At 41.8% G+C, this 27,716-nt stretch overlaps 1 protein-coding gene across 2 annotated transcripts; it reads left to right on the top strand.

Annotated features, from left to right (window-relative positions):
• Positions 1-26,877, top strand: SLC5A8 (solute carrier family 5 member 8). Of its 2 annotated transcripts, XM_019292659.3 has the most exons (15): positions 2-590; positions 2,638-2,703; positions 6,629-6,680; positions 8,165-8,232; positions 9,071-9,225; positions 10,620-10,760; positions 14,756-14,885; positions 16,365-16,453; positions 17,766-17,878; positions 19,176-19,243; positions 19,536-19,622; positions 20,648-20,841; positions 22,000-22,103; positions 23,813-23,898; positions 25,385-26,877. In XM_019292659.3, the coding sequence occupies exons 1-15, from the start codon at positions 258-260 to the stop codon at positions 25,514-25,516; spliced, it is 1,818 nt and encodes a 605-aa protein (XP_019148204.1). In that variant the 5' UTR covers positions 2-257; the 3' UTR covers positions 25,517-26,877. The 2 variants fall into 2 exon arrangements, with proteins under 2 accessions (XP_019148205.1, XP_019148204.1); XM_019292660.3 differs by lacking the exon at positions 2,638-2,703 and having other exon boundaries at positions 1-590.
• The last annotated feature ends 839 nt before the right edge of the window (positions 26,878-27,716 follow it).

Below are 27,716 nucleotides of genomic sequence, written 5' to 3'. Positions count from 1 at the left end.
GCACCTGTCCCGGCGGGAACACCGCACCGCGCTGCGCCTGTGCCGGCGGGAACACCGCACCGCACCTTTTTGCTTCTCTCCCGCTGGTGTCACCGCTCCGCACCTGCCCCAGTCCCCCGCGGGGGACACCTCCCCGGGGGCCGTCCCCATCTGCTTCCTCCTGCTTAGGCCACCCCGTGCCAGCCCTGCGGGGGCAGCAGCAGCCCCTCTGATTTTGGGGAAGATCCTTGGTTCCAAGGGTGAGTTCTTCCAGTAGAATGGGCCGCTTCACTGTCTGGGACTATGTGGTTTTCGCGGCCATGCTGCTCATCTCAGCCATCATTGGTGTCTACTATGCCTTCGTGGGAGGGGGGCAGAAGACATCAAAGGACTTCCTCATGGCAGGCCGCAGCATGACTGCCCTCCCGGTTGCACTCTCCCTCACTGCCAGCTTCATGTCAGCCGTCACGGTGCTGGGCACCCCTGCTGAGATCTATCGCTATGGTGCCATCTTCTGCATCTTTGCCATCACCTACGGCCTGGTGGTGCTATGCAGTGCCGAGATCTTCCTGCCCGTCTTCTACAAGCTGGGCATTACCAGCACCTATGAGGTAAGGTGGAGTGGAAAGAATCTCTCCCCAGCTTTTAGGGAGCTGGGGGGCTTCTTGTGCCTGCTTTCTACATGTCTGCCTCTCCATTTTTTCTTCCCCCAGATTCCCTGCACTCTGGGCTGTTCTACATCACCACACTCCTGAGAGCAGGCTGTAACCCTCTCTGTCCCCAAGCCTGCCCACACTGTCTCTGCAGACTGGTGATGTTCAACCCTGCTGCCTTAGCTCAGGAGCTGTGTGTCATACCAGATTGGTTTCCTCACACCAGATACTCAGTTCAGTAGGTGGATTAATCCTAATGCAGCTTGGATGGTGACATGTCATTAATCATCTGTAATTAATATAGCAAAACCAGAGTACAAAAGCATCTACTATAGGAACCAGAGTTCTCTTATCATATCACACTCTCTTCAGATTGGTTTCTTAAGCTTAGGTGCAACCACAAAAGTCCCTCTTTGGCAGAGTACATATTTGTGCTGTTCCTAGAGATTTTGAAGAGACTCCTTGTCACCTGAGGCTGTTTACTCTACTGAATGTCTTCTCCATCATGACTAGACAAGGAGGTCAGCAAGTGCTCTGTGTCTGTAAAAGTTTTCTTACTTTCACCAAAATAAGGCTGAGCTGGTCTTCAGCCCAGCATGTACATTAAAGCTATAGCCATCAGCACGCAGACATCTGGGGTAGTGGGACAGTCACAGGTAGAGTCTGGCAGTTTTGGGGCGGGGAAGCATCTGGTCAGTGCTTTCTTCTGATTCAGAATGTCCGTACAACCTGTTTATCTTCCTGCATGGAGATGGTTCCTAGCTGCAGATTTGGGAGCAAACTGCTCTTTTTGCAGAGGACTTTGGGAAAGGAGCATTGGTGCAGGTGAAAGTCCTTGACTGGCTACTTTTTAGCACTTTATTACACTAAAGAGAGGAATTGCAGCACTGGAGGTTGAAAACAAGATTTCTGTCAGTACATTTAGATAAGAATTCACCAACAGAAATCTCTGGTGTCTTCCAGTGTATTTTAAACTACTAATCTTTGGACTGTCATGATGATACTTAAATAGGGTTCTTTTAAGTAAAGGCTTATGATCATGACTGGAAACTCACTGATTATCTCAGCGTTGAATCAGAGTAATGCACCTATAAAAGATACATCTTCTATTTGTGGGCAGAGTTCAGATTTTTAACAACCTTTTGTGTCTGTCCAGGAGTTCAAGACTGCTTCCTTGTGTGGGCATGCTCACAGATCACATTTTAAATGCTCAGTTCGTGAGGGAGCACTTTGAGGTGCTTCAGTGTTTATTTGTGTTGATTGAACAGATTCATCAGGCGAATGAGATCTCTTTTGTACAACCACACACACCAAGATGGTTGTTAGTACAGATGGTAGTAAGAAATCTGTTCTGCAGCATGACAAACTCACTTAGAGGTTGTGCTATTCCAGGCTTGGTAGAAAAATGACGGCTCCTGTTTCGCAAAAGGCTAAATGTTGACTTACCAGTAGAATATGGCAGGCTGCCTTGGGCAGTGCAGAAGGTGAGGTTAACATGGGAAGAAGCTGCTGACCACTGAAAATCTGCCCTCTCTCACAGCAGTTCAGATGGACACATATAATGGCAGAATTTCCATAAGACATAGGAATAGTCACAAAGTTTTCTTTCTCTCTCTGATTTCACAACATTAGTGGATTCTATTTTTTGGCTGACATGTCATTGTCAACTTTCAGGTTTCCCTGTGCAGAGTCAAGAGTTGGACTTGATGATTCTTGTGTATCTTTGTCCCTTTCAATGATTCTGTGATATGTCCTAGTCTTTTCTGTAAATTCCCTGATATAGTGACTAGCTTATGTCTACTTCACTTGCTTGTGTGTTATTACCCAGTGGTGTGGTCTGTAAAGAAATATCAAACCAAGTTGAAAGAGATATCAAACAAGGGGACTCTAGGAGTTTTGGCCATTCATGAAAATGTAAAAACAACACTCTGTATTACTCATGATTTCATTCTAGTTGTATCAATAGTGCCAAATTTCAGTATTTGTTTGTTCTTCTTTTTTGCAGTATTTAGAACTTCGATTTAATAAGTATCTACGCCTTTGTGGAACGATCCTTTTCATAATACAAACGGCAAGTAAACTTCAAAGCTGTTCTATGGTCCTTGGGGCCACCGGAATTATTTGGTTGAGTGTAACTGGCTGTTTTCTCTGACCAGCTGGTGAGGTTACCACAGTGCTTGGGTGGCTGGGAGCAGAAGAAACAAAGCTCCTTCTGCTCCACAGCAATGAGGTGGGGAGAGGATGCTGGGCTACCTGCCTTTTGAGTCTCCATGGGCACTGCTGAATACCCACAGCAGTCACTTGAATCAGCACCACGCCAAGAGACGAGCGACCCTTCACTACAGGATAGCAGTGTGAAGAGCAGTCATTCGCTTGCCTACTGGAGAAACCCACAATGAGTTCAAAATGTCTATGTGCCCCAATTATCTACAAGCATCAGTTTTCATCCTCTGGTGTGCAGATTCTCGAAGTCTGACTAATTCTCAAGGGTCAGCGAAAGGTGACAAAACAGGCTGTCAGGAGCTGTCATTTACTTACTGCACAAGGGTTTGCACCACCACCACCACCCCTGGAGAAACCTTAGGTGTCTGCAAACTGATAAGTAGAAAATTACTGCCCTGGGGAATGTTAAACTAAAGCAATCTCTGAAATTATTGTTGGTACGGTTTGCTATATCTGGCCCTTTCAAGGAGGCAGTACGGGACCACAGCTTTTAAATGTAAGTGAGCATGTGTCAGATGCACCAGAACAAAAATGTGTTCTTTTCACAATTTTGAAGTGGACTTTTGGGGTAATTCAAAGTAAAGATGACTATGCAGTCAGAAAGTTTTTTAAGTTACATGCTTCTTTTTGTCCATTTTTGTATTTTTTAAGGCACACCAGAAGTTACAGGGCAATCACACTTGCACCAGTAAGATGGTTCCCAATGCAGTGCTCATTACTTATTTGAGCAGTGCTGCTTAGCTGGCTTTTACAGACACACAAGCTCATGGTAAAAGTAGAGTGCTAGCATGTGTGAAACCTGACACTGTTTCACCAGCAAATATGAAGACATCACAGTTGCGTAAGTTAGAAAAGCTAAGCACAGTCTTTGCTTGCAAAGATGAGAAAAATAATTCTATGCAACTTAAATACATGCTCAAGGAAATTAACCAAAGATCTATATGTGTCTTTCTCTGCCAAGCACTTACAATTTAACTTGAATAAATTAAATAATAGTGAGGAAAGAAAACCTCCCAAGATCTTAATGGTGCAATTTTAACTCTTCTGTTAATATTGGCATATACTTTAAAGAAGAAAAGGATATATAATAATACAACCAAAAGAAACCTACTGAAGAAGCAGAAAGATTGTAGCAGTCCTATTTAAATTTACACAAAAATGCAGTCAGAGTCGTGACAAATTTTAATTTCTGATGTTTCAAAGCTTCTGGCACTTACGCTGTGTATGAGAAAGCCACAAGTTCTCAAGCTGAATCCCTTGAATTAACAGGCTTGAAGAGATATGAGTTTGACTGATGGACTATTAGAAGGAAAAAGAATTGGCTTGATGATTACATCCAAAGCATTGCAGTCAACAGCTAAATATTCTGATGGGAACCAGTAATGAGTTCCAGTATGTACTGGAACCAATACTGTTTAATACCTTCATTAATGACATAGATAGTGAGAATGAGTTCACTCTCAGCAAGTTTGTGGATGACACCATGCTCAGTGGTGCAGCTGATTCGCTGAAGAGAAGAGATGACATCCAGAGGGACTTTGACAGGCTTGAGGAGTGGCCCCATAAAGTTCAATAAACCCGTGTGCAAGGTCCTGCACATGGATTGGGGCAATTACAAATATCGGTACAGATTGAGGGATGAGCTGATTGGGAGCAGCCTTGCAGAGGAGAACTTGGAGATACCAGTGGATGAAAAATTTGACATGAGCCAGGAAGTCTGGTCACAGCCCAGAAAGCCAATTTTATCCTTCACCAAAAGAAGTGTTGCCAGCAGGTTAAAGGAGGTGATTCTCTCTGTCTGCTCTACTCTTGTGAGACCCCACCTGAAATACTGCATCTACCTGTGGGGTCCCCAGCACAAGAAAGACATGGACCTCTTGGAGAGGGTCCAGAGGATGACCACAAAAATGGTCTGGGGTGTGGAACACCTCTCCTGTGAAGAAAGGCTGAGAAAGTTGGGATTAATTGTTCAACCTGGAGAAGAGAAGGCTGTGGAGAGACCTTATTGCAGCCTTTCAAAGGGGGCTTATGAGAAAGGTGGAGAGAGACTTTTTACCTGTAGTGACTGGACAAGGGATAATAGTTCTAAACTGAAAGAGGGTAGATTTAGAGAGGTTATAAAGAAGTTTTTTGCAACAAGGGTAGCGGGATACTGGACCAGGTAGCCTGGAGAAGAAGTGCAATGGCCCCTCTCTGGAAGTGTTCAAAATCAGGCTGGATGGGGCTCTGAGCAATTTGATCTAGTGGAAAGTGTGACTGTCCATGGCAGCGGTGCTGGCCTAGATGGTCTTTAAAGGACCATTCCCACACAAACCATTCCATGATTCTGTGTTTCAGCAGCACACGCTGACAGTCACTGTATGGACAGCAAGTCAAACATAGTCTGGGCTAGACAGGTGTCAGGAGCTGGCTGGGAAGTGATGCAGGTAGTTCTGAGGAGATACTTGACAGGGACTAGTCAGGACTGGCAGCTTTTCTTGTCATACAAGCTATATATGAAAATCTAGAGAGGACTCATGGCACTGAGAGAAATAAGCATGCACACACAGTGGCAGGGAGTAGCACACAGGTAGGAATAACTATTTCCCCAATGTCTCCCCTATCCTTTCTGGCATGTGCCTGTAGCAGGTGTGCAGCAGGGGCTCAGGGCAATTAGGTTAGGCTGGGTGAAGCAGCTTCTCCATACTAATTTCCTCATAAAGCTAGAGAACTGCTCACTCCCGTTACCTCTTGGCTCTGTTCCCAGCATAGCCACTGGCCATGTGGTAGAGCTCCACCTCAGGGACTGCATTTGATCTGCTCAAAAGCCATGGCAAGTAATTCAGTGGTTAGCAATCCTGCTCTGGTTTGCCACCTGTGCCTAGGGTGGACACTTGCAGGAAGGGCAGAAGCTGGTGAATCCTGGATGACATCTGATTCTGCTGTTTTTCCATGCCCAAATCCCATCCCTGTAAATCAGAAAGTCAGAATTCTGAGTCCAGCCATGGAAAACTGATGCATGTCAGCTCACGACCTATCAGTGATCTAGATGCTTTGAATCAAGACCACTGACCTTCACAGAAGTCATCAGCACATTGCAGGCTGTATTCTCCTGACTCTTGTCACAGCTGAACTTGTGGCAGTATTACCAGTGATAAAAAAGCAAACAGGATTTAAAACCATATACAAAGAAATTGTAGAGGATATCAGTGTATGAATCCCATTGTGCCCGCAAAAGTAGATGGAGTTAGCTCCTTGGTTTTTCTGTATTTTTACTGTGGTTGAGAATATAATCACATGTGGCTTCATTTTACATGATGAAGGTTATATAATTCCTTGTAACGCTATCTGTAATGACCAACTAATGTAATATTTTGTGCTCTTAGTCACATGAATTATAGCTATATACTGAGAGGCATATTGATCTCAAAACTGAGGAAATGATAGTAATAGATTCTTTGACAAACCATGTGTAAACCTCATTGACTTCCTTTTGCTCTTGTTTCCTTTGCAGTTTTAAAGGAATAAAATAAGTTAATTATAAAAGTCAGGAGAAGATGAAGATGGATTTTGTATTTAGGAGTCCTTGGTATTCGTTTTAAGAACACTAGGCTGTGAGGCTGCAGAGCTTATTAGCCTCAGACATTTGTCTTCTAACTGGAATTATTTGCCAACAGTTGTGAACTAGGAAACATAGACTACATAGATACTTGAAAGGAAATCATGTCAGAAAGCTATCACCTTTCCAGGAATTTACATTTCTTTTGATCTTTCCTTTTTTTCTCCCATTCTAGACTTTATACACTGGCATTGTCATTTATGCTCCAGCTTTAGCACTAAATCAAGGTAAGATGAGTACACTGCAATTATATCCTCTACTGATATAATTTCTGCTGCATATAATACTGGTTTGGTGGGGGTTTTTTGGTAATGCAACACCTAAAAATATAGCTTAAGGGTTGACTGTGAAGTCTTTTAATGGGAACTCTGTAATCCTAGTCCCTTAATCCTACCTGTAAGGAATTACAGAAGAGATTTATGGAAATACTGGCTCTCATTTACTCTACCTCTGATGCAATACCTGTAAATAATGGCTTATTCAGAGAAGTTGAGAAGACTTAAGTAAATTTTGAAGGCAATGCAGGCACTAAAGACAAATTTAATTCCCCTGGTTAAGTGCTGTTCATCAAGATGAGAGCAAGGCAAAAGTTCTGTAAATATGATTTTGGGCTGCCTGGAATGGTTTGATGTGGTCTGTCCTTTTTCCAGGAAAACCAAATCAACAGCAAAGAGATTGTTAAGATGTTTATTGTGATATTTACAAAGTGAAATATTTCCATTTTCTACTTCACAATGACTCTTTGATTTGAAAATGAGCCACATTGATTTCTAAAAGGGCAAAAGCTTTTATATGGAGCCAAATTCAACTTTTAATCTGACACCATTAATTTGTTCATTTGGCAAGAAAAGGGAATAACAAAATGCAAATAAAAAATGAATCATTTTGGCTAGAATCAAGTCACAGTTTTTTTCCTCATAGAATGTTTTTTTTTGCCCTGTTCATTGAACAAAAAGGAAGAAAAAACCCAACACTCTCTGTACTGGTTTCCCCCAGTGTGTAAGTCCCACAGGTTTTGTGGCTTTGATATTTATATTTGCCTTGCAGATACATACTAAACCAAGCTATGACTTAGCTGGCTCCTAATTAGAATAACTTAGGTTTTTTACTAGTTTTGTTTCAGTGTTTCTCATTAGCCTGAGCTGTCTGTCGGGGAGCCCCCTCATGCCCTGCCTGGCAGCAGGTGAGCATGCCTTGCTGGGGCAGTGACAGCGTGTCTGGCAGAAACGTATGATCCTTGAGAGAAGGAAGAATAAAAGAAAGGCTTTTACTCTGATGCATTTCTTCCAGACAATGCTTGAACAACCTTGTCTCTGTGCAGAACCCCCATTCTGTTTACTTGCTTATATCCCTGCCCAAGGGCTGGGTAGCAACTACACAGGTGTTTCAAGGAAGGACATGCATTTAATAACCATCCTGAGCTGGGACATATGGGATGTGTTGTTTGGCAGCACTCACATTAAAGGCAAATAGCTTCCTAGATCCTGAAATAAATCTCAACTTTTTAGCAGTGTCCAAATCTGTAACTAAACTGTTTCAGTTTTAGAACTGGTTAGGATGAATCCCTTGGTTTAGACACACTAAACTTTTCATTGCTGTTTGTACCTCCTACTTTTGCATTTAACTTATTTCTAGCTTTTTTCAATAATTGACCTTCAATGTTTTGTCCCCAATGCCTCATTCACACTGATGCCATTTCCCTCTCTTTCAGTCACTGGCTTTGACTTGTGGGGTGCAGTGGTGGCAACTGGCGTGGTCTGCACATTCTACTGCACACTGGTATGTGGGCCCCTACCTGAGAAAAATCTGTTCCTTTCACCACTCACATCAAATATGGAATTTATTAAAAGTAGCCTAATAATCAGGTTACTCCATGGAATTACATTTTACAGGTGTAGCTAGAGGACCATATGCATAGGCAGCCACTATGCAACTCAAATCTTTTCTGTTATGTTACATTCAAACTTCTGTCGTTGCTGAAAGAATAGCAAAAAAGGTAGATTTCCCTTTCTAAAAATCCTCCTGTGATTTTTCTTCTGATCTAGTAGGGTTTTGCTGTGCAATTTTTCAAACACCTTCTCAATGCAATTGTAACAGTCTTGTGTGTTATTGAATAGAGCCACTGAAAATAGCGTGCCACATGAACAGATTGGTCTTTAATTTAGTGTTAATTGAGCAAGTGTCTAGAAATGATGAAAAGGAACCTCAGTGACAAATTTATTTGTCTGTGTTGGACTAAATCATGTTTATTTTTATTCAGATAAACGGTATACCTTCTGGAGTTAGTGGTACTGTATAGAAGTAAGATGAGCACTGTCTGAAAATTTATCTTTTGAAACAAATTTCTGAATAAGGTTATGTGGCACAGGAAATACTGGATTAAACTATGTGTATAGCCAAAGTAAATTCCAGAGCACTTCAAAAAAGGGCCAGGATGTCCTGAGTAGGTTCCAGAGTGCAATTCTTAAAGACACGAGTACAGAATTAGTTCTATTAAAGAAGAAGATGAAATTCATCTGTTATGCATAATTCAGATGGTAATGTTTCTGTTAGTTGAGAGTGCAAAGCAAGAGTGCTGTTGCCTTGTTGTACCTGATGCATGCTTTTGCTCTTGCAGGGTGGTCTGAAGGCAGTGGTGTGGACAGACGTTTTCCAGGTTGGAATCATGGTTGCTGGATTTTCATCTGTGATTATACGAGCTGTGGTGGTTCAGGAGGGAATTGGACGCATTGTAAATGATTCCTACCATGGAGGAAGATTAAACTTCTGGGAGTGAGTTTGTACTTGCAGAGGATGTGCCTCTCTCTTCCTACAAATAGAGCTCATGTGACTGACTGTGAAATTAAACTGCTACTGAAGGAGGAGGAAGGCAGAAGTTGTGACCCAGTTTATGTATATTTTTAAACAAGCTTACCTAGTTTTAGGGATATTTTTTAGGTTTTACACCATGCAAAATCCTGGAAAGAGAAAAACGTTTTTACTTTGTCAAGTAGGTGTTTTAAGGATACATTTGGGATTCCACTGAAAGAGAACAGTGAATAGGAGAGGACAGTTGTATTTATAATTACAATTTGCAAACAGCTGATTTGGCATTTCAGCGACTGGACCAAAACAAATGGGAAAATAATAGTTTTTGCCTAATCTGAAAAAGAGAAATGTTCTTCTTTTCCTCGAAAGAAAAAATAAAAGTAGTTTTAACAGTAATTTAGCCTCCCTTTTTGTAAGTAGTCATAGCCTAAAAGTATCACTTTACAAATGCAAGAATATTCAGTCTGACTGTGTTGAATCAAGGACCATTTTAAGTAAAAAAGTTATTGTACCTTTGATGAATATAAGATTCTTCTGAGAACCTTCACCCAGTGGTATTAGTGAAAGTTTAGTATGACAAGTATTGTGATTTGTCCTTTGTCTGTCAAGTCACAATATTAATCAGGTTGTTCTGTAAAATTCTTCACCAAATTCTTCAGTAAGTAATTTATCTGTGGGTATTTTTTTCTTCTTGTGAACTGTAATTTATTTCAATCTGTTTGGCTCATTTGCAGTGATTGTACTGCATTGATTCTTCTCCCAATCACAGAGTTCATGGATGGAAAAAGAAAAGGAATAAAGGCATGTAATATGTGAAATAAAACTACAATATTCACCAAGATGAATATAATTTAAATTAGTGGCTTAAAAATAATAATTGTTTATGGCCACCTAAAATCTGCTATTTACTTAGAGCTAAACCAGCAGAATGTTTTATAGAGGCTCTGTCCACAAAGGCTGGGATTGTAAACACACCTTTATACTGGTGTTAGACTGATGTCCCTCTAGATAAGCAGCCATATTACACTTTTTACTGCAGCATCATTTCATCACAACCATCACAGGCATCATACAACTTTACATAAGACTGTAGTCTATAGGCAAATAAATCTCTCCAACTTCACCTTTGGACAGTGCAGAGTGTTTCATTGGCTCAGGATATCAGCTCTTGAGTTTTAAAATTTGCTTTCTGTGACTTCACGTAAAGTTAGAGTAACTTAATGTCCAAAATCTGGCCAAATTAAGAAAGTCTGTATGAGAACAAGCACGGAGAAATCATTTCTTCTAAGCATAAAGGTTAAAAGGTTAAAAAGACTTTCATATTCTGAATTTGTTTTCTCTTTTTCCTCTCATTGTAGCTTTAATCCCAATCCTTTGCAAAGGCACACCTTCTGGACGATTGTTATAGGTGGGACTTTCACATGGACTAGCATATACGGGGTTAACCAGTCTCAAGTCCAGAGATACATTGCTTGCAAAAACAGATTCCACGCAAAATTGTAAGTCTGTCTGAAGTAACTGTCTGAATTTAGCAGTGGCTGTTCCTTGTAAGAGATATTTTTTTAGAAGAAATGTAGGGGTATTTTGTCTATATAAATTGCATTTATAAAGGGTAACAACTTTTGCCTTCTTTTTTGTGGACCAGGTAGAAGAAATTTGTACCTGTATAAGTACTGGTATATGAATTACATGTGATTGCTGTACTGCTGAACTTTGTGCCTGAATGTTTCACTGTGCCAGTATTCTCACACAGAAATAGCTGCAATAAGTTTATGTGCAACCTAAAGACCAAATATTATAGTACTTGTGCTGAAGTCTTATCAAGACGGTATCTTGAATTGCTGCTCTACTAAACCTAAATCATTGCGTGGGGATTTTGCATAAGGAAGGACTAAAAAAATTTTCCCTAACAATGAATATCGGTGTGAGAAAATCCAGAAATGCCTTATTCAGTGATAAAATTGCTGAGGAATCGTGTATTTTGTGTTCATAATAATCATGACATATTTTTTTGAGGAATTAACTGTGGAATCTGGCAGAGGGTTCTGTTTTCCTTGAATGCCAGCATTTCTGATGATCCTTTACTCTAGAATGGAGTATATTTACTAGCTCTATTATCTTACCTTTATCTTTAGTATCATTCCGTTAGTTAACAGCTCAAGATTTAAGAATTACTAGTGATCTCACAAAGTTCATTTATAGAAGAAATATACAAGCACACATCATAACCATAGTCCTTATACATTCTATCATTCTATGGTACAGTGACACACAGAGAAGAAGCATTATGAAGGCTTTCACTTCATAAAGTTAGCAAAATACCCACAAAATTACACACCATTTACAACTGAAATATTTTGGTTATATCAGTAAAGGAAATCTGCTTTTCAGCCATTTGTGCTGCAGACAGGAATGAACTGATGCTCATTATTAGGCACATCTCCAGCCTTCCTTGCCACATCTCCAACGCACCGCATCGCTTCTCTGCAGTCTCTGGCACGTGGCTGGGTTCTAGGTTCTCAGCACTGCAGAGGCAGGAGGCACATCCCACATGTGTAACTCTCCCTGGAATAATTGCGTATAGGAGAACAGACACGTACATTGTGCCAGATTTGTGTGCCAGTCAGGCTGTTCTTCCCAGCACCTGCTCCACTTAGGGCTGTGCCCCTCTCTTGCACCCTTCCTACCCTCTTTCCAAGCAGAGACACCTCCAGAGAGTCCCAGAAGCAGAGTGTGACCAAAAGGAATCTGACACCATGGCAGCCTCAGGGTAGATTTTCTGAGCTGTTGCAGCAGCTTTGGCCAGGGCTGGAAGCTATCTGGTTTTGTAGAAGGTGGGATGGAATTTATAGCTCTCATATTAGTTATTGTGGAGCCTTAATCAGTAGAGCCCTGTCCTGTTGTCATGGGTGGTTGGACTCCACTGCATCCTGCTTGTGCCTCACTTGTGCAAGATATTTCCTCTGCATGGAGAAATGATTTTGCATAATAGTTGCAGCTTGTCACAACTATAAACACTGCTATTCTGTAATGACTATCTAGTTTATTTGCAAATGTAATTAAACACATCTGGCAGGTCATGTCGTTGGCCTGTACCTCTTATTGCCATTTAATCTGTACACAGAAATGCAAAATGTCATCAGATCAAAGTAATAGGGCTTTGTACCCCCATGCCATTTACTGTAAGCCTTTTTAAGACAGCACAGTAACATATCAGAGCTCAGAAAATTATTCCTTCACAGATCCCAACTTGCAGGTTTTGGGAAGGCCTTTAACAGTGGCACAAGAACAGGAATTTTCTCAGGCTTTGGGAAAGTATTTCACCCCATTCAAGAAACACCAGTAGGTAGGAGCACATTCTGTCATCTTCAAACAATCACTAGGCAAATTGAACATAATGCTTATATCTGAATGACAAGAGGCACTCAGAGCAGGAGAGCTACACTGTCAGAAAAATATGGGATACCAACATGTTTTTCTCTACTTCCCTTTCAAGGTCATCAGCTGGCATATTTCAGTGCTAAGGTCTTAGAGCCAGACTGAAACAACCAGTTGAAAACAAGCCTTCTGCAGTCACAATGCCTACTTCACCCAAACTCCACCCCATGTTACTCATGCAGAATTAGTGGAAACACCTTCCTCTGACAGTGCTACAATTTTTGTTCTCCAGTGCTTAGTCACAGGGTGTACCATGAGCTGGGATGTAAATCAGAACAAAAAAACCCAGCTCTCTGTCAAGCACTGATGCAGTTCAGAAACAAGAATTGCTTAAAAATAAGACAAACAATTTATTTTGCTTCCATGTGTTTCTCTCGACTTTCTAATCTTTACTACAGGCTCTAGGCTAATTATTCTATTACATCTGTTCAAAAAGTTGGATTGATTTTACTCATTGGTTAAATTTTGTGCTAAATCAGTTTCTGGGTGTTGTATATCAGCATAGATTATGCCAGTGCAGGAACAGCTTCAGCTAAATGGATGCAAGACATCCAATCAATATATAAGCATCTATGAGAAGAGGACTGCTTCGTTTTTACTAAATTAGTTTAGAGAGAAATTTAAAGTTCTCTTGGTTCTGTGTTTAGACCACCCCTAATTGCAAATACAAGGCAAAAATGCAGAGTTTCCCCTACTATGTGTAAATCAGCTTTTATTTATATAGGTCTTTTTTTAAGAGTTTGCATTGTGCTTGCCAATAACTTTTCTATTGTATAAAACTGATAGTTCAATGAGTTAATCCACATTATGCCTTTCTGAAAATGTCCATTTCAATGTCTAACAAGGCCTATAAAGTTAGGTTTACTTCTTCATTAATCCTGCTGGTCTGCTACAGAAATACAAAGGCTGTTGCCCCTTAGCTTCCTGGGAACCAAAAGCACTAGAAGGCCTCCTGAAGCATTGCAAGCATGGATATATTTGCACAGAAACCAAAGGTCCTCTCAGAGGAAGTCTTACCAATTGGCACAGGTCCAGGGTATGTGATCTGTCTGGAAGTTATATCACTATCAGTGATACACAGATAACCAGGAGGCAACTGCTGGAAAGGAACACTGTTTTTCAAGGTCTAGCTCCCAGTGGGTATGTTTGCTTGAACTGACCACTGTAGGTGAGAAGAACTTTGTGACCCTGGAGATACCAAGAATTTTGTGACATCACATCAAGAGCTTAGAAACGTTTGAGAAAATCAGAGACTTAGATCTCTTAGCAAAAGCCCTCGCTGAGCAAGGAGAACAATGTGTTTTTTACTGCCAGTAGAAGCTGCCTGTTGTGTGGCAAAGGCAGCATTAATGCCTGACGAAAACACATTTCTGGTCTCACCATTAGCTGAAGCTGAAGCTCACATCAGGACGTGGGGAGGTGATGGACTTTCTGGTACTAAAGGGGAAGCCTTGACCTTGTTGATAAATCCCTGTTCTCTGGAAGTGGCAGCCAGAGGCAGCTCCAGACCAGGTCCCAGGTCCCAGTTTCTCATTGCTGATTCCCACAGAGATTGTCTCAGGAGGAAATGGGAGATTTGTAGCTTTACAAGGACAACTCCAGCATTGCGTAAGCATGATACTACAGCTCCAGAGGCAAAGGAATGCTGGTGCTGTCAGGTACTCCACACTTGGATCTGGGGCACCCTGCCTTACAAATCTGCTTTGGGTTTGTCAAGGGGTGTGGCATGGGGGAAAGAGCATCCTCTGACCTGCTGCCTGCAATACACAACTTGTACACATAATGAAGTGTGGGGATCGCTCCCACCATCTCCATTGTCAGGGGACAAGTGCTCAGACTGTGACACCAAAACCAGAAGTGACATTTGTACATTTAGAAATGTGGTCTCTCTCCAGGTGAAATGCTGGGAGTCATACGGTGGCTCCCTTGCCGTCAGGCAATCACTGACTAGGGGGTCTCCTCAGTGCAGGCACGGTCACTTTCTTGCTTGGCCCTGGCAGGGTCCTTTTGTGGGATGTTGAGCTGTAACATGGTGTTTCCATGTGTGTTGGTGCAGGTCCCTCTACATCAACCTGGTGGGACTCTGGGCGATCCTGGTCTGTGCCACGCTGTGTGGGCTGGCCCTCTACTCCATCTACAAAGACTGTGACCCATGGACGGCCAATCAGGTGTCAGCACTCGACCAGGTAGGGCCCCACATTCCGGGGGAAGGTGGTGAGAAGGTATCCTTCCTCTGCAGCCATAATAACCAGACAAACGCTGTTCAAGAGTCAGGGAGTTGGAAGTAGTGACATGCTGGAGTCCTGTTGTCAGGCTGAGACCACAGTGTGAGGGAATAACCTGGAGAAAGCAGCAGACCCATCCTTGGCACTGGTAAATCTCTGCATTTCCCAGCCATCCTGGAGCTGCAAGTCTCTCAGCACTTGGTAAGGTGAGCAGCAAGGAGAGCTGCAAAGTGGAGAGCGCTCAGTCCACCCACCCCTGCAAATGTGTGGGTTTTTCACCCAAAATTGGTTCCGGAGGGCCAGCATTGTACGAAACTGCTTTGAAGAGAAGTGAGGGGAAGACAGCAGCAGTGCCCTTGTGAGTGACTGCGGGGTCTGGTGAGCTGCTTTGTGCCATCTAAATTCCTCTGGGCTGATGAAGGCAAAATCCTTTTCAGATTAAAAACATACTTGTTCCCAAAGCGCACACCTGGAGGAAGGCTCTCAGCAGGCAGTTCTTTGCTAGTGATGGTGAATCCTTCCCTCCTTTGGAGGAGAGATGGGCAATCAAACTGTGCTGCAGAGAAACCACCTCACCACGATGGTGACCTCTCCCTAAATAGACCTTGAGCAGCATGTTTACCTGAGGAACAAGAGTTCTGGCAGCCCATAGACTGGCCAGAGTCAGGGCCCAAGGCAATCAAATGAGTTTTATTTGTATGTTTAAGCCTAAGATAATCACAGGCTCTGAATAGTGCTCCAATGGACAGTAGCTGGAAAGCCAGGAGAAGAACACAGACAATGGAGGATCTGAGGCAGGACCACTTGGTCTTTAAGGGTAGAATAAAATAAGAGCCAAGGTGGAAACCGGAAGGAAATGAAGTTGCTCCTGTCAGTCAAATTCCTTTGGTAGAAGCTGAAAGCGAGATACTAAAAATATCAACTTGTCTGTGGAAAAAAAAATGGTTCATAGGAAGAAAATCTTAAAATTCCTCTCTCTTTCCAGCACTCAGCTCTTGCAAATGTCAAAAAATAGCACACAGTTTCCAATAAGGAAATTGATCTCAGGTACCAATATGTGAGGTTATTGGACTGTATATAAACCCCTTTTTGTGGAGTCAACAGCAGAAAAAGCATCTGTGGCACCCAACCCCCCCAAGAGAATGATGTACAGTACAGACTACCTGGTGCCCAGCCCTAGCTTCCTATACCATTGTCACTGGACAGCAAGGTCCTGATGGCATGGCACCCCAGCTATGGGTCTCAACAGACTCTCTGTATCTCTAGTGGGCATTTAAGGATTGGTTTTCTCTGTAGAAAACCAATAAATAGAGCAAGATAGGACATTAAAAATTAGATCAGCTGGACAGAATGCCAGTGAGAAGGCTGTAAAAAACCAATACAGTGATAAAATGAAAAATTAGGGCAAGATGGTAATATTTCTTAATCTGAATTTTTCAGCTAATGCCATACCTAGTGCTGGATATCCTGCATGATTTTCCAGGAGTGCCAGGGCTTTTTGTGGCTAGTGCCTACAGTGGGACATTAAGGTAACTTAATAATCTAAAATAATAAACTACTATCTTTTTTTTACCTTTTTTTGTTGGAGCTAAAGTTGCATTTATACTAAAACTTGTGTACTTGTTTCTTTGTCTAGCTAATTTCTATTCTTTAAAAAAAGCACTATAACCTCTATGATGATGCAGCTTAAAAATCCATAGTTTCCCAAATATGGGTCCTAGGACTCAAAGCTGTTTGGAGTTCCCTACTAAAAGCATGAAGAAACAGCTAGCCACATGTGATGTAAAAAACACTAACAGATCCTTCTCTGTGCTTTTAGAGCCCCTCTGCTATAGGAATTTTTGAGTATTATAAATGGGTGGTTACACCAAATAGCTACAGTTGGAGAAATTTCCTATTGCTCATCTTTAATTTTCCAGTTTCAAAGCTGCATAATTTCAAAGCCATTCCTCACCCCTGATCTTTAGAGACTTCTTTACAAGAGTTCCTGGGCCTCCAGTTGTCTTGAATGAATCTGATGAAACAACAATCACTATATATCACTATATATTTTTACTATAGGAGACAGATTGATACCCTTCTGTCCCATACTGGGGAGTTTTTTGTTCAGCTTTCCCAAGGAGTATCTTTAAGGAACATTATCTCTCTCAAGGAAGGCTCTGAACAATAGTAAGCAGATAGAAATTAAGAAACTTATGAATGTGACACCAGAATAAGGTTTTTTTTTTGTTCTGAATACTCATAGCTACATAAATAAAGGGAAAAGCCAAAATACTTGTTTTCACATGCTGAAGAAAAGCTGGTGGCTTGCAAGAGCAAGGTACACATAGACAAAGGATCACCTGGTTTGTGCCTTAGGAGTGCTGGTTTCTCTGACCCCACAGGGAGCCTGCAGTAGTTCAGTTTGGACTAGATGCCTAATTTTTAGGTGACCATAATTAGATTATCTGAATCCTCCTCTGAGAGTGCATTAAAAGTAATTAGTGATGTGGGAATTTTACCTACCCAGATATATACTGTAGGTCATTTGTGAAGGTATCATTTATACCAGTAGTGTTTACAACCTAGCCACATGTAATAGATATGTCTATTCAGTTCTCAGGCCCAGCCCAACTTTTCATCAGTATATGCCTTGTCTTCACCAAGAATAATTATTTTAAACAGTTTTTCTAAGCTGTTAAGTGCATCACTTGGAATAATAAGTTATTTCAACCAATGCAGCTGTTGCATTAGTTTTCTGACACTGTTCTAGACAGTGGCAGTTTCTCTGTGCCAGTAACCTGTTATCTACTATTTCAGCTTCTAAGATATAAAATATTGTATAAATCTTGCCTTCTGTAGTACGGTGTCCTCCAGCATCAATGCTCTGGCTGCTGTGACTGTTGAAGACCTCATTAAGCCCTACTTCAAATCGCTCTCTGAAAAGAAGCTGTCATGGATTTCCATGGGGATGAGTATGTCTGGAAAACATTTTTTCTGCTTTTATTATGAAGCGAGGGCTTGATTCAGATCTTGCTTATGACAGTGTATGTCAGGAGTAAGTCATTCACACCAGTGGGACTATGTTGGTACAACATTTTGGGGACATAAAATGAGATGAGTAGGTTTTACACAAATGGGGGACAAATGAGTTTAAGGAAAAAAGGAAACTATCCTGTTTGATCTTTAATAAGGAAAGATGCACTGCTTCTGTGTTAAGTGTTGATTCGCAATTCTACAAAGCCAAATATCTCTGACTTAAACACCTTCCATTTTTCTTTTGTCTGTCAAAAATGAGAAGCAAAGGAAGCTGTTCTGTAACAAATATTTTGAATTGATATGCAAGCTGTAGCATTGTGTCCCAAAAATACTCCAGAGAACAAGAAATTTCACATCTTCTCTGACATACTCTCAGATTGTCACTCTGTTTAGCTCTTCTGCTTAATGTAACTCAAAAGAGAATCAGAACTAGGCTGAGCAGATGGTTTAAATCTGTGAAGTGCAATTGCCATGTCTGCCACTTGTACTGTCTGTGACCAGCTGCAGGTGTAGCCAAAGAAAGTGTTTGTAGTAAACATGGGAATACCTCAGTCCCAACATGGTGTCATGGCCCATACCAGTAAGCACAGCAGACTGGTGGGAGGGTAACAAGTATTAAATATTTTCACCCAAGAGAAGTTTCTTAAACGTTGCAAACAATGCTTATGCCAAAATTGTTGTTTGTCGTATCATGAGTTGCCTGACACATTGCAATGAGTGAGATTAACCTCTTGCTAGAGCAGTGAAACTCATCAGGGGCGGAGGTGAAAAAACAAGTAAGCCAGTGTTACGGCTCCTGGAAAGAGATACTATGTCCTGGTGACCTGGGATGTTTTCTGTCACTGTGCCAGCTCCCAGTGATCTGCATTTACTCCTTTCCTCTCCAGACTTTAGACTGAGAAGTGAAAATTGTTCCCTCAAAATAAGGACAAGGACACAGGAGATTAGTTGAGAAATATGAAGAATAAGTGGGTTATTGCCACTATGACTAATCCATATGGCTGACATTTATTAACTAATCTTTAGTAATACACAGAAAGAGGATTTTGTCAAGTTTGCATGGTCTCTTCTTAATGTAAACAGAAACCTGACCTTTTGGCCAATTCAGGCTCTCTTAGAAAAACTCCAGGTGTTAGCACATTTATTTGGGAGATGCTGGGGCCACGGAAACTTTTCCCGTAGTGATTTTCAAACTTTGGCAGATTTACACATTGTTCTGCCTTTCACACACAGGCCTGTTTTATGGTGGAGTCTGCATTGCTATGGCTGCACTGGCATCTCTTCTGGGAGCCTTGTTGCAGGTAGGTGTCATACAGCTTTTTCAAGCCCATGTTGAATGACCCAGAATAAATTATGTAAGAAAATAATTGCTGGATACCATTATGAGATTAGTTTTTATTCTTTTTTGGGTACTGATGTGAAACTGCCCATGGCTCAGCCTGTTTTAAGCATCCATATATCAAATCCTGGCAGCTGAGTACACACCACTTTAAAAAGTCACATAATTTCTTTCTCAACATCTTCTCTTATGCCACTTTGGAGGCTTTACCTTCCTTGCACAGCATCTGATAGCAGACTTTCTTCCTTCCTCAGGCAGCGCTCAGCATTTTTGGCATGGTTGGTGGTCCCCTTTTAGGACTGTTTGCCTTGGGAATCCTCTGCTCCTTTGCAAATGGAATTGTAAGTAGAAATTTAAAGACCTGTTCATCCAAAATTTATTGATAATTTTGGGCATCTCCTTCCCCCTTTTCCACCAATAATTTGATGTTGGGCAGCAAGGGAGATGTCTTTGATACTTTCCATGAGGACATGTCTCCTTGCTCCCTTTCTTCCTTCTCCTAAGGAAATGACGAACAGAGCTGTATAGGAACTTGAATTTTCATCCCATGAAGAGATTTACATGTCCAGACGGGGGAAAATAATCTGAATAAAAATGAAACTTTGACAAGGATTTCTTAAAACCGGTTTTGGAAGCAGGGACAACGCATCTTGAGATATAGCTGAACAACCAGTAGGCTCAGAGAATGCTGGCCTGTCTGAGCAAAAGGGAGTCAAGCCAGGAAAATGGGGTCTAAGCACTTGCAGACCAAATTGGGGTATTCTCAGAGTGCTTCAGTATTGTAAGATTTTCATTTCCAGAGGAAAAAACTTTTCCATCAAAAAAAGGATTTGACAAACTTTGTTAATATGGTCCATGGGTTAGTCTGGCAGGATTACTAAATAGTAATTCTGCCAGGTTTACTAATCACTGATCTTCACCTCTTTACAGTTGCATATTTTATATATATATACTAAAGTAAAAAAATAAAAAATTTACTAGCTGTCAGCCAAAACCCCACTTACCCCTGATGTAGGAGAGACTTTTTGCTAAAACAAGTCACATGAGGAAATTGAAAAAGTGCTTCTGTGTTTGTTCAAGGAGGGCCTCAAATAAAGCAGGATTTTCCCATATACCATGCAGGCCAAAGTTATCCTTTGATTGTAAAGATCTACCGGCCAAATAAAAAGAGACCTGTGAGGAAACATTGTATTTCCCCAAAGGGAAATGAAGTAAACTCCCCAGCACTTCCCAACTGTATATTTCATTTCTGCTATGGAAACTACAGGTTAGATTATCTTGACTATTTCTTACTCATCTAGTTGTTGTTTCTTTCAGATATCTTTTGCTTTTCGTGTAAATTCAAGTTTCACTTTTTGTTTTGCAGGGGGCATTTGTGGGTCTTGTCAGTGGCTTCACTATTTCACTTTGGGTTGGAATTGGATCTCAGATTTATCCTCCACTTCCAGAGAGGACCAAGCCACTCTATCTCTCGACTGCAGGCTGTAATATATCCTCAGGAAATATAACATCAACAGAAATTCCATTAACAACGGTTTTCAGCACACCAGGTGCAGAAAGGTATATGAGTTCATCAGGTGCAGTTCAACAAAGCATGTGGTTTTTTTAAGCAACACAAACATCTGTATTTGGGTTATTATAACTATCCTTTTCTGGTTTACCTACCACACTGTTGGAGATGCAGCAGTTTTCCTATCGGACTAAAGTTTGTCTGAGTTATCCCAGAACAGAAGTCAAAGTGAATCTTCTTATTGATCTGAAAAGCTTCAGTTCAATATTTGAGTTCAAAGGCTTGGGCATGCCTTACTGTGGACCACAGTTTTAAACAAAGATATCATTTATAGTTACTGGGTTAACTTCCACAGTCTGTCACATGAATTAGAGTAGTTGGCAGTTAAAGGGCAAAATGCCAGTTACCAGCTCTACCTACAGCAACTTTGTGCAGAATAGTTCTATTCAGTACATTCAGAATGGGCACAATATAAGGGATTTCCTCTGCTCTGCAACTACCAAATGTCTTACTCTGGATGATCATAAATAAGTTTAACAGTTATGAATGACAGTATAGGGAACAGCAGGAACAGGAAAAAACTGAAAAAACATATTTCTAGGGTTTCCAAATCCTTACACCTTAGAGCATTGTACAATCAAGAGATACCCTGACACACACCTGGGTGCCCAACATCCGGTTTCATATACCACACCTCTCACATGAGCCCTCCAGCATTGCTCCTGGCTGTGGGGAAGCACCTGTTGACACAGAGCACAGTCAGGAAGAACAAAATAAGGTGTGAAGACAGTTCCTCTATTGTTTTTGGCTGTTTAGAGCTGTGTGGGGTTGATTTCCTTGTTGTTTTTTTTTGTGTCCCTTCCTTCAAATAACATCACCCTTGCTAAAGAAACTAATCCCTTCATCCAGCTAACTGGAGTGTTCGGCTTTGCACTAGATTCATAGCAGAGACAGGACTGTCCTGTTTTACCTGCTCTGTCTCATGCATTGCCTCACTGTACTGACTAGCCTCGTCTCTTACAAAGGAACCTGTTCTGCAAATTTTGGAACAAATTTTCACTGCATGTATATTGTATGGAGGTAGCTCAAGATTACCAGGTCACTTGGTTGAAAAGTATCTCTGTATTTATACACTGTCTGGAAACAGACATTTTCAAGTTGTTTGGAACAAGAAAGGAGAGATTAACACTTTTTCTGCTTTATTTCAGGCCTGCCCTGGCAGACAACTGGTATTCTTTGTCTTATCTCTACTTCAGCACGATTGGGACACTTGTCACAGTAGTTGTGGGAATAATTATCAGCCTCCTAACAGGTACTAGTTCCAGAGCTGTGATTGAATGTGTCTTAGATCTCTTTCAAACTAAGATGTTCTGAGAGCTGTCACTGCCACAGCAAGTGCCAGTAACCTATTGCAAACCCTGTGTAAAGGTTACCATCCTACATCTAATTTCCTCCCCTCAGCACTTCTGCATCCCACTCCTGGTCTTTGCTCACAGCACAAGTTACTACAAGTCTCTAAAGAGAAAGAAGTTTCAGCATATTTTTAAACCTAAGGGACAAAAAAAGAAGAAAAAAAAAGGATGTCTGTCTTTCCTGTTATATTAGATGCCTGCAGAGGCTAGAGGTTTAAGAGCTGTCCCTGAACATGGCAACAACTCCAAGCAAGGCTATACACCCATGCTTCCAGAGAACAAAAGCAGTTTTACTTTCAGTGAGTTCAGAGCACTCAAGGGCTGTTGCCTGCATCCACAGAGTGCACGCTTTTCACCACATTCCTCAAGAACATGCCTAAGAGCTGCAGATCTTCTGCATGGCTATTTTAGCTTCCTTCTCTTTCCCAGTACTTCTGCAAAAAGGGAAACAGCAGTATGCCATGGGTAAGACTGGGGAGTTCAGTTCCAGCCTATGGCCTCACTACTCTTGCATCCAGGTCAGATGCAAAGTACATTTGTCATTTACCTCATGCATGGCAGAAACAGCAAAAAACCAGCTGTTCTCACAGCTTTACCTGGTATCCCCAGCCAGATTCATGTAACAGCCCTCATCTTTGAGGCCGTTAGATCTCAAATTTTTTGACTGATCTACAACCACTCCAGGACTATGAAACTCCAAACTCAGTAGACAAATTCACTTCCATTAATTTCCCTGTGCCTTACAACTAATAAGCACAAGTTACATTTCTGCTTTTCTACTCTTTTCCTTCTCAGTTTTTAGATTTGCTCCCCACTTGCTTTCAAGCACATGCTCTTCCCACTGCTATAGTGATGCTTGTAGCCAAATTTTGCTTTTTACCAGGTAGGGATCAGGTTACCTACAGGCCATAAAACTAAGCATGAAAACCAGACAACTCACTAAATCCAGATGAGAACTATTCAGCCCAAGAAACAGAAGCACAAAAGAGTTAACCCAACCATAGTGTCACCATGCTTCTTGTGGAGCAAGATCCCATTTAAGCATCAGGTGGCAAGGAGAGCTAATTCCCAGCACCTGCATCTCTTTTGTTTCCTTCCCAAGAACAGGTAACCTTCCATGCCTTAAAAATACCCAAACATCCCATTAACCCTCATCCCCCCACCTTGGGGGTGCCCTTAAGTAATTCACTATAAAAATTGCTGGTGAGTTTGGAGACAGGAGTCTTGCTGACAAGGAGCTGAGAACTGGAGCTCAGGGTTTAGAGCAGCACTTGGTGCCACAGCTCCTGGACTGGCAGAGTAGTCCCAGACATCATTATATGGGATTCATTTCTGGTGATTGCCAAATTCATTTTTTTTTTCCAAAATAGAAAATCTGAGGAGGGTCTAGGAAACTAAGAAATAGCTAAGGCATTTCAAATAGACTTTGAGGGATCATTTTATATATTGAGAGGTGCAGGATGAAGAAATGGTCCCTAAGGTCTGTGATGGCTTGAAGGCTTTTGCTGCGTGACTCTGTCCTGCTTGCCTGGCCTGGTGCCCACAGCTGGAGTCTGACACATGGTTTGCACGTGTAAAGCTGGCTGACTAAAACCTGCTTGTTTTGTAGGAGGACTAAAGCAGAACACAGATCGTAAATTCCTGCTGACCAAGGAAGATTTCCTGTCCAACTTCTCACGGTCTGAAACTGAGCAAGTAAGTGTAATTGTGCATCTTTGATTTAAATCAATCTTTCCTCCTGGGGACAAAGGCAAACAAGTGTTCTGGCTTACTTTTTCCAATGGATGAATAGCACCTGATACTGAATGATAGGACAACCTGCTTTAAGGCAGTACCAGAGCACAAGGCAGGTAGGAGTAAGGCAGCTGCCATGGGCAAGGAAGCTCTGTTTTGCCACAGCTTAACTTCAGTCAACAACAGAGCAGCAAGTGAGAAAAGGGACAGTTTTCTCCATGTTTCTGCTAAAATACTCCCTAACTGGCCTCTGAGAAGTTCCCCCAAGGCGCACTTTGGATTCAGCAAAGCTTCCTTTGTTTGTGAACATGTGTTCTCTAAGGTCTGAATTTGTTTGTAACTTTGGCTACTGTTTGAGGGAAGACATTTCTAGTCAGTGCATCTGTTTCCTAGCTCTCACCCTAACAAAAAAGAAAAGGGGAAACATTATTGGGTAATAACATCCCTTAGAAGGGAGAATACAAGGAAATTATGTTTTTTTAAATTAAACTACAGATCACTTTTCAATCAATATCAGCTGAACATTTAAGCTCAGCTTTGTTAAGTGCTCTTCAAGTGCTGCAGTACAGGCAATAATCATATCTTTAAGATGGTCGAGTTTGCAGAATGTTTTTCCTCGATCCTGACGACTCTTTCTGGTATGGTCCTATGTATTTCAGCTTCTGGATAAGAACATCAGTGTGAAAAAAGGGATATTTTACCATACTACTGTAATGCTGTTTGTCCATGTCAGAACTGGAGATCAACTATCCAGTTACTGTCATTCACTGTCTTTAATGGGCCAACATCTGTTTCCACTGTCTGGGAATTTAATCCCTGAAGTCTTTTGAAAAAAACAAAACAGTCCACCACACACATGGAAGCTAATGTCCACAGCCATACTTATTTTATGCCTGGAGTCAGAAACAAGTATCTGTCTCTTATATGGCTAAGAGCTGAATAACAAGTGGTTGGCATCACAAATAATGCAGAAAGTTGATGAGATAAAAAAATCAGGGCTAACTAAGCAACTTTCTGCACATGAAAGCTCAACATCTCATTATATTTAACAGAAATGTGACAATGATGCATGTTAATCTGCTCTTCCTGTCAAAGATGGGGCAAGGATGAAAGGTGGGGAGTCAATAGCTCAAAGACCTGGTGGTGACATATCACTAGACATGAAAACAGCAATTAGAACTTTGCACACCCAAAAGCACTTTAGACAATTTGCAGGATAAGAACATTTTGTGTGACAAGAACATCTTACACAATTAGTACCTTATGCAATTAAAACTTCCCATGCCCCTAGAAAAATACCTTCTACTGCAATGAGTAAGTATTTGTGCTCTGTTTTCCTGCAAGGCACTCTGCATGTCAGGCCTGACTCTGCTGGCCAAAGAGAGATCAAAGAGAGGAAGACTGTTCCTTCTGCTTCACAGCATGGCTTTTCTCTTTTGTTTTTTAGCCAGAGAAAGTGGAAGTGTTGAACTGGAAACCATTTACCATGGGAGACGAAGGAACTGACAACCCTGCCTTCAGCCACATTGAAATGGATGTTGCAAGTGATAAGAACAAAGTCAATGGCCTTCATATATGACACAAGGGCATGTCAGCCCACGAGGACGGTTTTGTTCATGTAAAGCACTGTTGACATTCCTGGTCTGGGTCAGTTACCAGCTCTGCTGGGGTCATGGGCAGGCATCTGCTGAGCACTTCGTGACACCATTGCCCTTGCGTGACCTTGACATTAGTCAAGAAAGGAATCAGGTTTTTCTTGCACTTCCTCACTTTCTCACTCTGGTTCTTGGTGACAGAGCCTAAAGCAATGTTTCTATGTGAAATATTTGCCTGATATTCTTCAGCTTCGTGGAAAATATCTGCTTTTAATCTCATTTCACCCTCAGAGTGAAATTTTTATTTGGGAAGAGTACTGTTCACCCAGATGTGGCTGTTTTTCTGGTTTGCTATTTTTTGTTTTAAGGCATTGAAAGTATGAAGAGATTAGGGTGTGGGACCATATCAGATTGCAAGAAACAGTGGGGTTTTTTTGTATGGGAGGTATATTTAGTGCTATCTGGTTCCTCTGTAGAACTGATTCTGAGAGCATATTTATTTTGCTGGTTTTGTCGTCTGTGTTTTTATTAACCCACTGGTTTCTTGGCTACCTGCACCTTCTCCTCTGTGCTCACTGCTGGAAGCTGCAAGAGTGGCTTTGGTGGTGGGTAGAGGTAAGAGTCAGTACTGTCTTTCCCTTTATGCCCTATCTCCTTCTTCTCCTCTGTCTTGCCCTTACAGAGCTGGTGCTCATGAAGAAGATAATCTTTATACACTTTTTACTCCATGCCATAGACCAGAACCACAGTAGCCTTCTACTTCATGCCCAGCTTGCTGGCCTGGGATTGTTCTTGCTCTGGGCTGGGCACAGTGCACCAGAGATGTTAATAAAGACGAGGCCCTTTTGGCTGTACTGGACAAGAGGGAAGGCTGCACCTGCAGGTGCCATAGTGGTTCTCTCCAGAGATATGAGCTGAAGCCTTCTTAGACCTTTGTGTTCATGCAGTCCTTGTTTTCACTTTGGGGATTCATGTCCAAGGTTGGTTCAGATCAGGCAAGTGTACACTGTGTTTTGGCAGGCAGGGAGAGCCCCCTGCACAATTCTCCAGGATGGAGAAGGGGTCACAGAGGATGGCATATGGGGAAGGCTTCTCCAGGGCTGCAGGGCATGGAATGGCTTATGCTCTGGTGGGGCTGCCAAGAGAAGGTTAACAGGTGATCCACTCAAGACCATGCACTGCGCTGGTGTTTTGGGAGGGTGAAAATCCCCATTACTTTCTTCTCCTGCTTGCTTTCTGGTACAGTGAGGAACACCCACTGTGTTGTTTTTGTACTTCAGACTTTTACTATGGCTATACAAGAGTGTATAAAACTCTTCTACAGCAGCAAAATCAGGTTGGAAAATTAAAGCCATTGCAGGAAAGATGAGCTGTGAAGCTTAGAAGGCAGTCATGCTTGGGAATCAAGTGAAAAACTGATTCTGTGCCTTAAACTCTTTCTAAAAAGTTGTGCTGCATTTGTGCCATGTACTGAGCTGCTGTAACTTGAAATATGACACAGTGCTAGCTTATCTGCCTTGACTGGAGCCCTGTAGCATCTAAATCAATTTTTTTTTTGTGCCCTTGTGACAGAGGGCACTTGATGATCTACTGTGTAAGATGAACTGTTAGGATCAGAAAATGACAGTGAAAAAATGGGCTCCAAGGACCAGCCAAGGAGAACAGGCCAGCCAGACACTCTGTGCCTGCCACCAAGGCCATGACTCCATTGGCTAACCCAGCGCAAAACTATGTGATGGAGCAGGTTTCCCCTTTGCCTCCTGATTTCATTTCTTTGCATGATCCAGTGTGGAGTTTAGGGTCAGCCCCTTTTCTCACACTCCTCTGCTGCAGCTCCAGGTTCAGGTGAGTGCCTAAAGCCACTGTGTGGAAGGGCTGTGGTCAAATGGGATAGATCCCATGAGTTATGTCTTGTGTCCCTATAGCTAAGATCTGAGACAAACAATAGCATCCTGAATAGTCTTCTAGGATTCAGGACAGGAATATCTCTGTTTTGGGACTATCTTAGTTACTCTGAGACAATTAGCCCATTGACTGAATGAGCTGGCTATGCTTCTCAAGTCTCGGAAGATAACTGCAGCTCATTCAACCTTGTACCTTGTCTTCATGACCCAGAAACAGATACTGCATTCTGTGCTATGGAATAGTTCTTGAGCCTTGGAATATCATAATTTTTACTTAGCA

This window comes from Corvus cornix, chromosome 1A (genome assembly GCF_000738735.6).
Source record: "Corvus cornix cornix isolate S_Up_H32 chromosome 1A, ASM73873v5, whole genome shotgun sequence".
NCBI lineage: Eukaryota > Metazoa > Chordata > Aves > Passeriformes > Corvidae > Corvus > Corvus cornix.
Note: the sequence above shows the minus strand (reverse complement) of the source record. Positions and strands in the feature narration are given on the sequence as shown.